Below are 15,026 nucleotides of genomic sequence, written 5' to 3'. Positions count from 1 at the left end.
GTCGTGTTTCTTTAGAAATAAACAATGGACAAATGGAGTCTGACGCCTCAGATGTAAAGTTATTCACTGTCAAAGTGACTCAAAAATGAATGGGAGTCAATGGGATGCTAACAGCAGGTGATGGCTTGGTTAGCAATGGATGGGTGTTATGGGTGGAACGCTTTCCTAGATAGATTACTACCCCCCCTGCATGAGCCATCTTACTTCTGCGGCATATACTTTCCCTGTTCCCTGCGCGAGAGCACCCTCTGGCTCGCAGAGCAGCGTTTACTACTAGGGCTGTCATTTTTTTAAAATCTAATTCGAACGGATATCAAATATCAAGCAATGTATTCGAATATATTCGAATTGCTACGACCCACCCCCCATAAAAAAAAATTAAAAAACGGGCACCGCCATAAAGGAAATTCAATCACAAATGCATTAACAATCTGACAGTCATAAACAGGACACAGGCCACAGCCTGTATGGAAAAATAAATTGTTAACTTAATGTTTGAAACAGCAGGTTATCAACTTAATCGATATGAAGTGCCACTATATGCAATTATCACAGCTTTCAGTTTGTCTGCGTTACCGAATCAGACGTCGACGCTGTCCTCTCCAGCAGCTGGAATATGTTTACGGATGCCATAGCAACTCTCAGCGGGCACCAGGACTTATACGGTTCTATAAAAGCTATTTATTTGTTGTAAAGTGTAATAATCATCTCAGAAAAAATTAATTAATGTTAGGCGCAGCTGAAGTAGTTGATTGTTTGCTTACATGGGGAGGTTTAGGGACAGTGTCATTATGACAACATTATCTTCATAACTTCTTACAAAATAAAAAGTTTATCCCTCAGAAAAATTTACTTTCTTCTTTTCAACATGCTTGGTGCATGTGAGCGCGGTGTACGTCATATAATGGCGCACACTTCGTTTGATCGACTCATGAAAAGGTTTATCCCACCCATCTCAAAACGATTACAATTTCATTCAGTTTGGGCATTTTTATTACGATTGAGGTGTTTATATGGAGCATTTTCATTCAGATTGGACTTTTAAACAGATTACAGTGCTCCATATGTAAACGCACCCGACTGTAAAAAATTACGCCACATGGCACTTTAAAAACCGGATAGTTTATTTATAGTTCGATTACGGATATTTCACGTCATGTTCGAATGCATATTCGAATATCGAATAAAAAGTGACAGCCCTATTTACTACTGATCACAGCCGTGCTGCTCTGAGAAGCTGCGCATGCAATTATCGCAGCCTCTGCCAAATCGCGTGCGTTTTTATTGCGATTTCTCGTGCAGCCCTGAGAACGGTCAGGATATCAGTGTTGTCGTGGCTGAGGAGGCCGAGCAGGGAATGAACCGCATTCAGCTCGACCAGAAGATGATACAGCTCCGGGATAGTGGCGATGACATGCATCTCCTGGATGATGTCATTCAGGTCAAGCTCCGCCTCCATGAATCTGCCAAAAACAGGAAGTGACATCATGTCTCTCTGTGGATTCTGAGGGGGAACCGCTAGTCTCATTTCACATTTAAAAATGAACGGTTAAACAATCCACAACTCACTTCTCCGGGTTGTCGGGAAACTTGATCCTCAGCTCCTGGTTTTTGTAGGATCTCTTCTCAAAGGTCAGGATCATTTTCTTCACTGTGCTCTCATCGACAGGCTCGCCCTGTTAACACAAAAGCAAGTCAAATGTCATGATTCTCATCTACAGGGACCAGTGTGTCTCTTAATTACATATGAGACTTGCCTTTATTCAGGTAAAAATACTCTTTTTCTTATTTTGAAATGATTGTAAAATGCATCTCCAACCGTTGCTTGTATAATAAATGTCAATTGAGTCTAATTCTATTAGACCCCATTGACGTGCATTATACGAGCAACAGTTGAGTTAAAAATCTTCATTTGTGTTCTACTGAAGAAACAAACACACTTACATCTTGGATGCCCTGGGGGTAGGTGAGCAGATAAACATCACATTTTCATTTTTGGGTGAACTATCCATTTTACCTCCTTGTTGCATGTAAAATAAACCCACATGATCACGGTCAGGTCTCACCTCTGGATCTTCTCCATCCTGATCCATTAGTCTCTCCAGAATCTTCTCCCCGTCTCCTCCTGCCTGCTCTTCACCGTCCGGCTCGGACCTCACCAAAACCCGCCCGGCGTCTCGGCCCGCTGTCTTCTGTTTGCCTCTGGTCTCCTCATGGCTGTCTTCCTCTCGGGGTCTCTTTGCCCCGCGGTCAGGCTGAGAAGAAAATTTTACATGCGAGTGAAGCGGAGACGGATCTAGATTTGACCACTCTCAAGATTTATGCAGCTGTAGATATGGTTTCATCCACCTATTTTTATGTGAATTTTGGGGTATTGCGTAAGAAACGCTGGATGGAAACACCAAGATTTGCATAAATAAATAAAAACATCCATACAAACTTTTTTATCCGATATGAAGACTTAATGACGACATAAACTATGATGGAAACACATTTACCAAATAAACTCCTCATTGTGCAAGAAAAAACTGTGACTGGAACTAACCAGGGCAGGGCTCGACATTAACGCTTGACCGCTTGTCCGGGACAAGTGGATTTTTTTGAAGGGACAAGTGAAAAAGAATTTGACTTGCCTGGCGGACAAGAGCCTGAAAACAAAAAATAACTAGCGAATCATCAAAATGCAAGAATGTTTGTGCATTAATTTAGTGTAAGTGGCGATCGATAGTGGAAAATATATAATGAACTGACGATGATAAGGCCGCGCTGTTGACGCTCGTGCAGCCTCTCGAGGAGAATTTACAACACTAGAGCGTTTGAGCGTTTTCCTGAATACCATCACGACTGAAAATGACACTGCTTTCATATGACAGTTTCAAAAACAATTAATTAACATTCACTTAAAGTCACTTACAGTTTAGATCCAACATTTAGTGTTTTGTTCGATTTCAGCAGCGAAAATCGTTCACAAACAGACACAGCAGAACCGTAACGCGTCTCACAGCAACAAGTGTGTTACTGACCGATTCAGTGTTTGAATGAATCGTTTGAATGAACGACTGAGTGACTCACTCATTAAGACGGCCGTCTGCTGCCACCTACTGGAGGTTTAGTTTCATGTTTAAACATACTTTCCAACATGTCTTATGTCTATTCAAAACTACAAATCTCTAAACATTATTTAATGCAGTTGTAATTTTTCAGTGTAAATCATTTAATTTTATTGTTAACAGCACTTATAGTCTTTTAATTTAATTTAATGTACTGATCAAATTTCACAATATAAAATGAAACCTGAAGCATAGCCTATATTTAATAAGATTAGGGGAGAAATGCCCTTTATAAAAGGTAAAAATATCACAAATTTGAAATGATTCTATAAAAAAATTTATTTTATTTTTTAATTCACAAATATGCAGATTTAAATATGTCAAAGCTGATTGAACACTGGTGAGAATATTGCTTCAGAATAAATTATAGTTACACACACACACACACACACACACACACACACACACACACACACACACACACACACACACACACACACACACACACACACACACACACACACACAAAATTAAAAATATATAGAATTTTTTTTCCAGACAAGCAAATGTTTTACTCGGACAAGTGAATGAACGATTTACTTGTCTGAAGGATTAGCACATGAACATGCTTAATGTCAAGCCCTGCAGGGAACCAATCACATCGCAGCATCTCAAAAGTTTAGTCGTTCTGAAATGCCAAATTCAAAGTCTGTCATCAGGATGATATGGTTTCATTCCCTCCAGAAGTATCTCACGACACCAAACTAGGCATGTGCCGATATCAATTTTTCATGTTGCGATTAATTGATGAAGTTTTATCACGATATACGATATTATCACGATATTGAAATAAGTTGCAAAAAAAAAGTGTTGCCATAGCATAACAGCTTTAAGAACTATTTTTGTAAGAACAAAAATAACTGAATGTTTAAATACAATAATGCACCAAAAATATATATAGCTCTGGAAAAAAAATTAAGAGACCCCTCTTGAGAAATCAATGTTAAGTGGTCTCTTGATTTTTTCCATAGCTGTAAAAGTACAATTTTCAAACAGATTAAAGTGCAAAAGAATTAGGCTATAAAGAACAACAGGTAGGCTTACAAATTACAATAAGGTCTCATTATTTAAGGCATTAACTAAGATTGAGCAATAGCTACATTTGGTACAGAAAGTAATAATGTTTTTGTTAATGTTAGTTAAGAAATACTGATCATTGTTAGTTTTATTTTAGGTCCATTAAAAAAGTTATTTTGATTTTGATTTTAATGTTATTAAAAAGTAACTAAGAAATTAACATAGAATGATTAATTCTTTATAAGTATTTTTCATTGTCAGTTTGGTAATAATGAATTAACATGTTAACTAATGAAGTCGTGTCTCAAAGTTTTACTGAACAATAACAAATAATTAGAACAGTTCTAATTATTAGGGTTGTAGTCCAGATTAAAACATAAAAATGTTTAAATTTGAAAATAAATAGCCTATTAAGTCTTTAAGTATTAAGTATTTGGTGCTGTGATGAACAACATTGAGATTACAAAAACGAATGGCTGTTTTAAAAACTACACGCGTTTTTTGTTTTTTTGTTTGCTGGTTTCCGGGGTAACCGGCTGCATTCTGCAGTTCATCAGCGCCCTCTGCTGTCACTGAGCGGCACTTCAGCAGCGCGTCTCCTGAACCGGTTCAGTCATGTGCAAATGCACGTTGGGCTTGTTTATATCTGAGTGCATGTCCCTTTGGCAGAATACAGCGGTGTTGAGCATTTATTCGGTTGATGGGCAAAGTATTCTTGAGTGCATTATAAAAAAATTATAAATTGTTAATAAATTATTATTTACGATATTTTAAAGTACCCACGATAACAATATCGTGCATATTCATTATCGTGATAAATCGCATTATCGAAAATCAGCACATGTCTACACCAAACACAAGCATCCAAACGCAAGAGAACATGACAGCGTTTACTGCATTTCGTCTGAACAGACGTAACTCATTCATGACGGAGGAAAAAAGAGCCACAGTTTCATCACTGATCACAGCATGTTTTGGGCCAATTTCCCAGGAAGTGACTACTTTGTGCTCTCAAACACACTTTTTACTTACATTTATTGGTAACAATATATTTTACAGTGTTATGTTAAACGTAGTTACTATATTAATAACTATAATAAATTGTGTATAATTACATGCAACTAACTCTAAACCCAACCAAGCCCTAATGCTAACCCTATAGTTAATATAACTCGGTGCATAAATGTATAATTAGTGTAACAATGGCATCTTAACATAAAGTGTATCCCATTTATTTTCAGATGTTTTGTGCTATATTCCACAGTTAAATTCTCAACTTGGGATGTAAACACAGCTAGTGATCACACACACATTCGGTATTTCTAAATTCAAAGTGCACAAAAAATGCAAACGCTCACAACTCAATGCAAATATATTTAGATAATAGGAATATCACAATTCTCAATATAATATTGAACTGTTCGGTACGGCCTTCACGGTTCAATACACGCTTGTGAATTGTTTTTTTTCCGGTTTTGCATTTTATTGATTATTTTTCTACAAATTCTATAATTTGCCTTAATCATAATATACTGAACAATCCGTCATACATTCACACAAAGTTCATTATTTGCATGTGTTAAAGCTTTGTCGGTTTAACATTTAATTTGCGTGTTAAAGGGATACTTCACCGCTTTTTTTATTATTATTTGGGCTGTTTGGCTTTTCAATACACTTTTAAGTGTTTATTTATGTATTTGTGTCTGTGGATTTAAATTACAATCAATATCGTTAAAGTTTTTCCAGGTACTTCAGCAGCTCTTACACACAGATCAGATCTATATTCTGAAGGTTTTTACTAAGGGGCTTGTTGTCATATATCATTCACCTACCTTATACTTTTATATTTCATTCCTAAAACATGGTGAAAAGGTTTTTTTTGTTACTGTCTGTTGACAGTATTTGAGTAATATGAGTGATAAAGAGATATCCAAACTCTAATATATCAACAAAATCAAAAATGAATTTTGAACATGGCTTAATCCAATGTTCAGATTTATTTTCTGGAAATGTATGAAAATTAGTGCATATTTAATAAGATAATGCATAAACACACACATACACACACACATACAAACAAAGTACCAGTCAAAGTTTGAAACATTACTATTTTTAATGTTTCTGAAGAAAGTCTCTTAAAAACCTGCATTTATTTGATCAAAAATACAGAAGAGAAAAAAAAACAGTAATATTGTGAAATATTATTACAATTTTTTTTTATGGCTTTCTATTTTAATAAACTTTAAAATCTAATATATTCCTATGATAATTTGAGCATCATTACTCCAGTCTTCAATTTCACATGAGCCTTCAGAAATCTTTGATATAATGATTTATCATCAATGTTGGAAATGCTTGTGCTGATTAATATATTTTTTAATAACCTGCATCTTTTTTTCTGGATTATTTGATGAATAAATAAATAAAAAAGAATGGCATTTAATGAAAATAAAAAATAAAATAGATTTTTTTTTGTAACAATACACACTACCGTTAAAGGTTTGGGGTCAGTAAAAAAAATAATTTTTTTAAACTAATTTAAAAAAAAAACAATCTTCAGCAAGGATTGTGTTAAATTACACAATGTTACAAAAAATATATATTTTGAATAAATGTTTTTTTATAACTTTCTATTAATCAATTAACCCTTTAAAAATGTATTACAGATTCCCCCAAAAAATATGAATCAGCACAACATTAATAATAAATCATCATATTAGAATGATATCTAAAGACTGGACTAATGATGCTGAAATGATCACAGGAATAAAGTACACTTTATTAGATATATTCACATAGAAAACCATTCTTTTAAATTGTAATAATATTTCACAATTTTCCTGGAAGAAGGCAAGATTTCCTTAAACAAATACATGCAGGCTTAGAAGAGACTTCTTTCAAAAACATGAAAAATAGTAATCTTTCAAATTTTGTCATAGCCACCTAAATATCAATCCAATATTAATCCAGAAAAGAAAAATATAACTGCAAATTTACAAAATGGAAGCGTCAGGACAGTTTTTGGACATGGTATTATTTCAAGAAACTGGAATATGAGTATTATTCCGTATTATGGTAAACCACAGAGCCATCTTATATTGACTTGAACTCCAAAGTAACGTTACTTTCATGTCAAGGAGGAAACAGCTAATTAATGTATTAAAATATAAAAGTAAATTAACAACAAACACGCAATAACACGGGTGCATATGTCCTCAGCATCTGAACAGTGTCAAACTCATCCGAATAAAGATCTCAGAGTGACATTAAACGTGTCAGTACCTGATAATTCAGCAGCTCTCCTACATCCATGACGATTTCAGTGCGTTATAATCCTTTAAAATGTATATTTTGTGTCTAACAGCGTGTAAACACAACACGCCTGTGAACAAAACTTGATTTTTGTTCTTCGCGCGATTGACCGGCGTGAGACGCTGAGTGACGGAACTCAACAGCGACACCAGCAGGCGAGGAGATCCACGACAACATAACACAGGACACACACTACATAGACAAGTTAACACACACACACGACGGATATGTTATCTGCCAGGATTTGTTTGATTATTAAAAGTATTGTACAATGAAATACCGGAAGAATGATTCACAATGACACCAGAAACGTGTATCACGAATGTAAACAAAAGCAGGATATTAAACATTGGATATGAAACCTCTCTTGCAATGCTGCATTTATTGCTAGCAGCACAGAGTTTTAATCCACTACCTCAAATCACTTGCACAAATCTTTGACAGTCATTCTGTCCTGTGCTGTTCGGCTTATGCAAACTTTGCTGCAGGTTTTTTTATCTGTTTCCCTACAAGATAAGCAAGAGGTAAGTAGACAGCTTTAATTATTCAGAGATTACAGCTACATTTTCCTCCATTCTCACTCTCACTGGAAAACTAGCATACTTCTTTGTGTATACGGCAAACTGCCCACTTTGAATTGTGTAATGGTACTTTTTTTTTAAAAATTGTTTTCACATTACTTTATGTTGCATATTAATTTAGTGTGTGTTATTCAGTTAACTGTGAGTGTGTCCCCCAAATGTGTCTGGGAAGTTTTAGCTTAAAATACCACAGATCCTTTTTTAGACCATGATGTAAACACATTTTTTGGGTGGGAAGGAAAAACATGCTGTTTCTGTGCATGCATCTTTAAATGCAAATGAGCTACTTCTCCACCCCCTTTTTTCAGAAGAGGGAGGAGCCTCTACAGCTCATGCCTCGGATACTCTGACAAAAACTAAAACATATGTTTAGTTTTGATGACCATATTTATCACGGTCAAGTGACACTGCAGTTCTTCATCAACATGAAAGTTCATTATCTGCATTAGCTGTTTATTATCCATATCAGTCTAAACTTCTGATGTATTGTTTTCTGATCACACAAAGTCGAAGCACGCGCACAAAAAGCCGAAAATAATGAGTATTAAACTAAGTTCTCTTTGCGCTTAAACTGTCAAATAGACAAAAAGTTACGTCAATAACACACAGTTCACATCAACAGTCGGATATGTCTGTGAACGTAAATAAATTGCGTGTATATTAGATCTGTGTATTAAAGTGAACGCAGCGTAATATACTGTACCTACTGCTATACACTGATCAGGCATAACATTATGTCCACCTTCCTAATATTGTGTTGATCCCCCTTTTGCTGCCAAAACAGCCCTGACCCATCGAAACATGGACTTCACTAGACCCCTGAAGGTGTGCTGTGGTATCTGGCACCAAGATGTTAGCAGCAGTTCCTCTAAGTCCTGTAAGTTGCGAGGTGGGGCCTCCATGGATCGGACATGTTTGTTCAACACATCCCAAAGATGCTTGACTGGATTGAGATCTGGGGAATTTGGAGGCCAAGTCAACACGTCAAACTTGTTGTGCTCCTCAAACCATTCCTGAAGCATTTGTACTTTGTGTCAGGAGCATTATCCTGCTGGAAGAGCCACAGCCACCAGGGAATACCGTTTCCATGAAAGGGTGAACATGCCCTTCTTCCCATAGTGCATCCTGGGGCCATGTGTTCCCCGGCCATCCACGTGATGTAAAAGAAAACGTGATTCATCAGACCAGGCCACCTTCTTCCATTGCTCCGTGGTCCAGTTCTGATGCTCACGTGCCACTGTTGGTGCTTTCGACGGGGTCAGGGGTCAGCATGGGCACCCTGACTGATCTGTGGCTATGCCGCCCCATACACAACAAACTGAGATGCTCTGTGTATCCTGACACCTTTCTATCAGAACCAGCTTTAACTTCTGGAGAAGTTTGATCGGACCACACGGGCCAGCCTTCGCTCCACACGTGCATCAATGAGCCTTGGCCGCCCATGACCTTGTGGCCAGTTCTCCTTCCTTGGAGCACTTTTGATAGATACTGACCACTGCAGACCGGGAACAGCCCACAAGAGCTTATCAAACTTGCTCAAATCCTTACGCTTGCCCGTTTTTCCTGCTTCTAACACATCAACTTTAAGGACAAAATATTTACTTGCTGCCTAATATATCCCATCCACTAACAGGAGCCGTGATGAAGAGATAATCAGTGTCATAATGTTATGCCCGATCGGTGTATATGCTTTCAAAATGATTCAAACAACAAAAGAATAACAGAAAATCACTTGCTGTTCTCGACTAAATAACTTTAGTAGCTTTTATTTAGGTTTTCATGTTTCTGACATTTGGGCCTATTAATATATACTGTTTGTCTGAATAATGCAATGAATGTGCAGTGATTGAAAAGCCTCATTTATGTATCTGTCTCTTGCATCTCTCTCTCTCTCTCTCTCTCTCTCTCTCTCTCTCTCTCTCTCTCTCTCTCTCTCTCTCTCTCTCTCTCTCTCTCTCTCTCTCTCTCTCTCTCTCTCTCTCTCTCTCTCTCTCTCTCTCTCTCTCTCTCTCTCTCTCTCTCTCTCAGGCCTGGCCGCTTCTGTCCGGCCTGTTTTGCGTGTCACGGATGACTGGCTCTTGTGATTCCTGACAAGACAGAGGCGCTATCGAGACAACACTCATAAATCCAGAATGATGCCGACCGAACAGGTGATTTTCCGCCTGCCTCACCAGCCGACCTGCATGGAATATTCATCCCGTCATCAATCCGTACTGAAGGGCGGATCAGGGTTGTGTTTGAGCACATTATCTTGCTTTTCTGCTGCCATTGCAGACCTATTCCAGCTGAGAACCGCTACACTTTTAAACTCTTTCTATATCAAATACTTCTTTAATTCGGATGCATGATATTTGTACAGTAGGACATACAGTAGATGACATGGATGCCTCAAAATCAAGAAATTACATTTTGCATAAAGAGTATATATATAGATATATACACTCAAAGGATTATTAGGAACACCTGTTCAGTTTCTCATTAATGCAATTATCTTATCAACCAATCACATGGCAGTTGCTTCAATGTATTTACGGGTGTGGTCCTGGTCAAGACAATCTCCAGGTCAGAGGAGAATGGGCCTACAGATTCAATCTGATAGAAGAGCAACTTTGACTGAAATAACCACTCGTAACAACCGAGGTATGCAGCAAAGCATTTGTGAAGCCATAACACACACACAACCTTGAGGCGGATGGGCTACAACAGCAGAAGACCCCACCGGGTACCACTCATCTCCTCTACAAATAGGAAAAAGAGGCTACAATTTGCACAAGCTCACCAAAGCTATCAGTACGGGCCAATTAATATGGGCCAACATTTCTAAAGAATGCTTTCAGTACCTTGTTGAATCAATGCCACATAGAATTAAGGCAGTTCTGAAGGCGAAAGGGGGTCAAACACCGTATTAGTATGGTGCTGCTAATAATCCTTTTGGTGTGTGTGTGTGTGTGTGTGTGTGTGTGTGTGTGTGTGTGTGTGTGTGTGTGTGTATGTATGTGTGTGTGTGTATATATATATAGGACCCCCTCCTTGAACTGTCACCTTATCGTGGTGGAGGGGTTTGAGTACCTGAATGATCCTAGGAGCTATGTTGTCCGGGGCTTTATGCCCCTGGTAGGGCCTCCCAAGGCAAACAGGTCCTTGGTGACGGGCCAGACTAAGAGCAGTTCACAAAGCCCATTATGAAAAAATTAAAAACAAGGGCCGAGACGTCGCCCGGCATGGCGCAGCCGGGGCCCCACCCTGGAGCCAGGCCCGGGGTTGGGGCTCGTATGCGAGCGCCTGGTGGCCGGGCCTTCCCCCATGGGGCCCGGCCGGGCTCAGCCCGAAAGAGCGACGTGGGGCCGCCCTCCTGTGGGCTCACCACCTGCAGGAGGGATCATAAGGGGCCGGTGCATAGTGGATCGGGCGACAGTCGAAGGCGAGGCCCCCGACGACCCGATCTCTGGACACGGAAACTGGCTCTAGGGACGTGGAATGTCACCTCGTTGGCGGGGAAGGAGCCTGAGCTTGTGCGGGAGGTCGAGAGATACCGACTAGAAATAGTCGGGCTCACCTCCACGCACAGCTTAGGCTCTGGAACCACACTTCTCGAGAGAGGCTGGACTCTCTACCACTCTGGAGTTGCCCATGGTGAGAGGCGGCGGACTGGAGTGGGTTTGCTTATAGCCCCCCAGCTCAGTCGCCATGTGTTGGAGTTCACCCCGGTGAGCGAGAGGGTTGCTTCCCTGCGCCTTCGAGTCGGGGATAGGTTTCTCACTGTCATTTGTGCCTATGGCCCGAATGGCAGTGCAGAGTACCCGGCCCTCTTGGGGTCTCTGGGAGGGGTGCTAGAAAGTGCTCCGACTGGAGACTCCATCGTCCTACTGGGGGACTTCAACGCCCATGTGGGCAGTGACAGAGACACCTGGAGGGGCGTGATTGGGAGGAACGGCCCCCCTGATCTGAACCCGAGCGGTGTTCTGTTATTGGACTTCTGTGCTAACCATGGCTTGTCCATAACGAACACCATGTTCAAGCATAAGGGTGTCCATCAGTGCACTTGGCACCAGGACACCCTAGGCCGAAGGTCGATGATCGACTTTGTGGTCGTCTCATCTGACCTCCGGCCGTATGTCTTGGACACTCGGGTGAAGAGAGGGGCGGAGCTGTCAACCGATCACTACCTGGTGGTGAGTTGGATCCGATGGCGGGGGAGGAAGCTGGACAGACTCGGCAGACCCAAACGTACTGTGAGGGTCTGTTGGGAACGTTTGGCTGAACCCCCTGTCAGAGAGATCTTCAACTCCCACCTCCGGCAGAGCTTCGACCAGATCCCGAGGGAGTCTGGAGATATTGAGTCCGAGTGGACCATGTTCTCCACCTCCATTGTCGACGCGGCCGCTCGGAGCTGTGGCCGTAAGGTCTCCGGTGCCTGTCGAGGCGGTAATCCCCGAACCCGGTGGTGGACACCGGAAGTAAGGAATGCCGTCAAGCTGAAGAAGGAGTCCTATCAGGCCTGGCTGGCTTGTGGGGCTCCTGAGGCAGCGGACAGGTACCGGCAGGCCAAGCGGACGGCAGCCCGGGCGGTGGTGGAGGCAAAAACTCGGGCCTGGGAGGAGTTCGGTGAGGCCATGGAGAAAGACTATCGGTTGGCCTCGAAGAGATTCTGGCAAACCGTTCGACGCCTCAGGAGGGGAAAGCAGTGCCCTACCAACACTGTCTACAGTGGAGATGGGCAGCTGCTGACCTCAACTGGGGATATTGTTGAACGGTGGAAGGAATACTTCGAGGATCTCCTCAATCCCACCGACACGTCTTCCTTTGAGGAAGCAGAGGCTGAGGGCTCGGAGGGGGACTCGTCCATCACCCGGGCTGAAGTCATCGAGGTAGTTAATAAGCTCCTCGGTGGCAAGGCGCCGGGGGTGGATGAGATTCGCCCTGAGTACCTTAAGTCTCTGGATGTTGTGGGGCTGTCTTGGCTGACGCGCCTCTGCAGCATCGCGTGGCGGTTGGGGACAGTGCCTATGGACTGGCAGACCGGGGTGGTGGTCCCTCTTTTCAAGAAGGGGGACCGGAGAGTGTGTTCCAACTACAGGGGGATCACACTCCTCAGCCTCCCTGGGAAAGTCTATGCCAGGGTACTGGAGAGGAGAATTCGGCCGATAGTGGAACCTCGGATTCAGGAGGAGCAGTGTGGTTTTCGTCCCGGTCGTGGAACGCTGGACCAGCTCTATATCCTTCACAGGGTGCTGGAGGGTTCATGGGAGTTTGCCCAACCGGTCCACATGTGCTTTGTGGATTTGGAGAAGGCATTCGACTGTGTTCCCCGTGGCACCCTGTGGGGGGTGCTCTGGGAGTATGGGGTCCGGGGCCCCTTGCTTAGGGCAGTACGGTCCCTTTACAACCAGAGCAGGAGCTTGGTTCGCATTGCCGGCAGTAGGTCAAATTTGTTCCCGGTGCATGTTGGTCTCCGGCAGGGCTGCCCTTTGTCACCGGTTCTGTTCATAATTTTTATGGACAGAATTTCTAGACGCAGCCAAGGGCCGGAGAGTGTCCGGTTTGGGGACCACGCGATTTCATCGCTGCTCTTTGCAGATGATGTTGTCGTGTTGGCAACCTCAGACCGGGACCTTCAACATGCACTGGGACGGTTTGCAGCCGAGTGTGAAGCGGCGGGGATGAGAATCAGCACCTCCAAGTCCGAGGCCATGGTTCTCAGTCGGAAAAGGGTAGCTTGCTCACTTCAGGTTGGTGGAGAGTTCTTGCCTCAAGTGGAGGAGTTTAAGTATCTTGGGGTCTTGTTCACGAGTGAGGGAAGGATGGAACGGGAGATTGACAGACGGATCGGTGCATCATCTGCAGTAATGCGGGCGATGTAACCGGTCTGTTGTGGTGAAGAAGGAGCTGAGCCGTAAGGCAAAGCTCTCGATTTACCGGTCAATCTACGTTCCTACTCTCACCTATGGTCATGAGCTGTGGGTCATGACCGAAAGGACAAGATCCCGGATACAGGCGGCTGAAATGAGCTTTCTCCGCAGGGTGGCTGGGCGCTCCCTTAGAGATAGGGTGAGAAGCTCGGTCACTCGGGAGGAGCTCAGAGTAGAGCCGTTGCTCCTTCACATCGAGAGGAGCCAGCTGAGGTGGCTCGGGCATCTATTTCGGATGCCTCCTGGACGCCTTCCCAGGGAGGTGTTCCGGGCACATCCCACCGGGAGGAGGCCCCGGGGAAGACCCAGGACACGCTGGAGGGATTATGTCTCCAGGCTGGCCTGGGAACGCCTCGGGGTACCCCCGGAGGAGCTGGAGGAAGTGGCCAGAGAGAAGGAAGTCTGGGCGTCTCTGCTTAGACTGTTGCCCCCCGCGACCCGGCCCCGGATAAGCGGAAGATGATGGATGGATGGATGGATGGATATATATATATATATATATATATATATATATATATATATATATATATATATATATATATATATATATATATGTATTTGATCTTGAGTAAGATATAAGCTGAACATGTTCTTATAGGTGTCCAGTAAATATGAACTTGTGAACATGAATAAGCAAACATACGAGATGTAAGGATGCATTTAATTTCCCTTTGCAGCCACATGACATTCAGCTTTGGTAACTTTGACCATTGTAAGGTATGAATTAAATTGCTGAAATTGAAGTTAGGTACTGCAGGGGAACATGTCTTGTTTTCCCATGAATTTTGCTTGTTTTTAATGTTTTATGTTGCTAACATTATTTAGAAAAATATAGCAATATGTTAACATGTTTTATGCATTAACATTAATTAGCATTTTGAAAACGTTTTAACATGTCGCTACAATTAATTAGCAAAATACTCAATGTTTTTGTTTTAACACATTACTAGCACAAATTTGCATATCACTAAAATGATCTAACATTTTAGCATATTAGCATATTGCTGGCATGTTTTAACATTCTGCTAGAATTAATTATCATGTTTGCTAACTTTAACATGTTGAGAGCATGATATACTATGTCACTAACATGATTT

At 41.8% G+C, this 15,026-nt stretch overlaps 1 protein-coding gene across 2 annotated transcripts in view; it reads right to left on the bottom strand.

Annotated features, from left to right (window-relative positions):
* The window catches only part of ctnnbl1 (catenin, beta like 1), a 94,479-nt gene that overhangs the window by 71,930 nt on the left and 7,523 nt on the right, over nucleotides 1-15,026 (bottom strand). The window contains exons 1-4 of one of the 2 annotated variants that reach the window (XM_067445513.1): nucleotides 7,410-7,568; nucleotides 2,067-2,255; nucleotides 1,570-1,676; nucleotides 1,324-1,463 (exon numbers count right to left, since the gene is read on the bottom strand). In XM_067445513.1, coding sequence (XP_067301614.1) covers nucleotides 1,324-1,463; nucleotides 1,570-1,676; nucleotides 2,067-2,255; nucleotides 7,410-7,439 — 466 coding nt within the window. In that variant the 5' untranslated portion in view covers nucleotides 7,440-7,568. Of the gene's footprint in view, nucleotides 1-1,323; nucleotides 1,464-1,569; nucleotides 1,677-2,066; nucleotides 2,256-7,409; nucleotides 7,569-15,026 lie in introns of those variants that run through there. The other variant, XM_067445514.1, reaches the window with a different exon arrangement.

The sequence above is a fragment of the Pseudorasbora parva genome, chromosome 6 (assembly GCF_024679245.1).
Source record: "Pseudorasbora parva isolate DD20220531a chromosome 6, ASM2467924v1, whole genome shotgun sequence".
In the NCBI taxonomy this organism is placed as follows: Eukaryota; Metazoa; Chordata; class Actinopteri; order Cypriniformes; family Gobionidae; genus Pseudorasbora; species Pseudorasbora parva.
The sequence above is the reverse complement of the archived record's forward strand: the minus strand, read 5'-3'. Positions and strand labels throughout refer to the sequence as shown.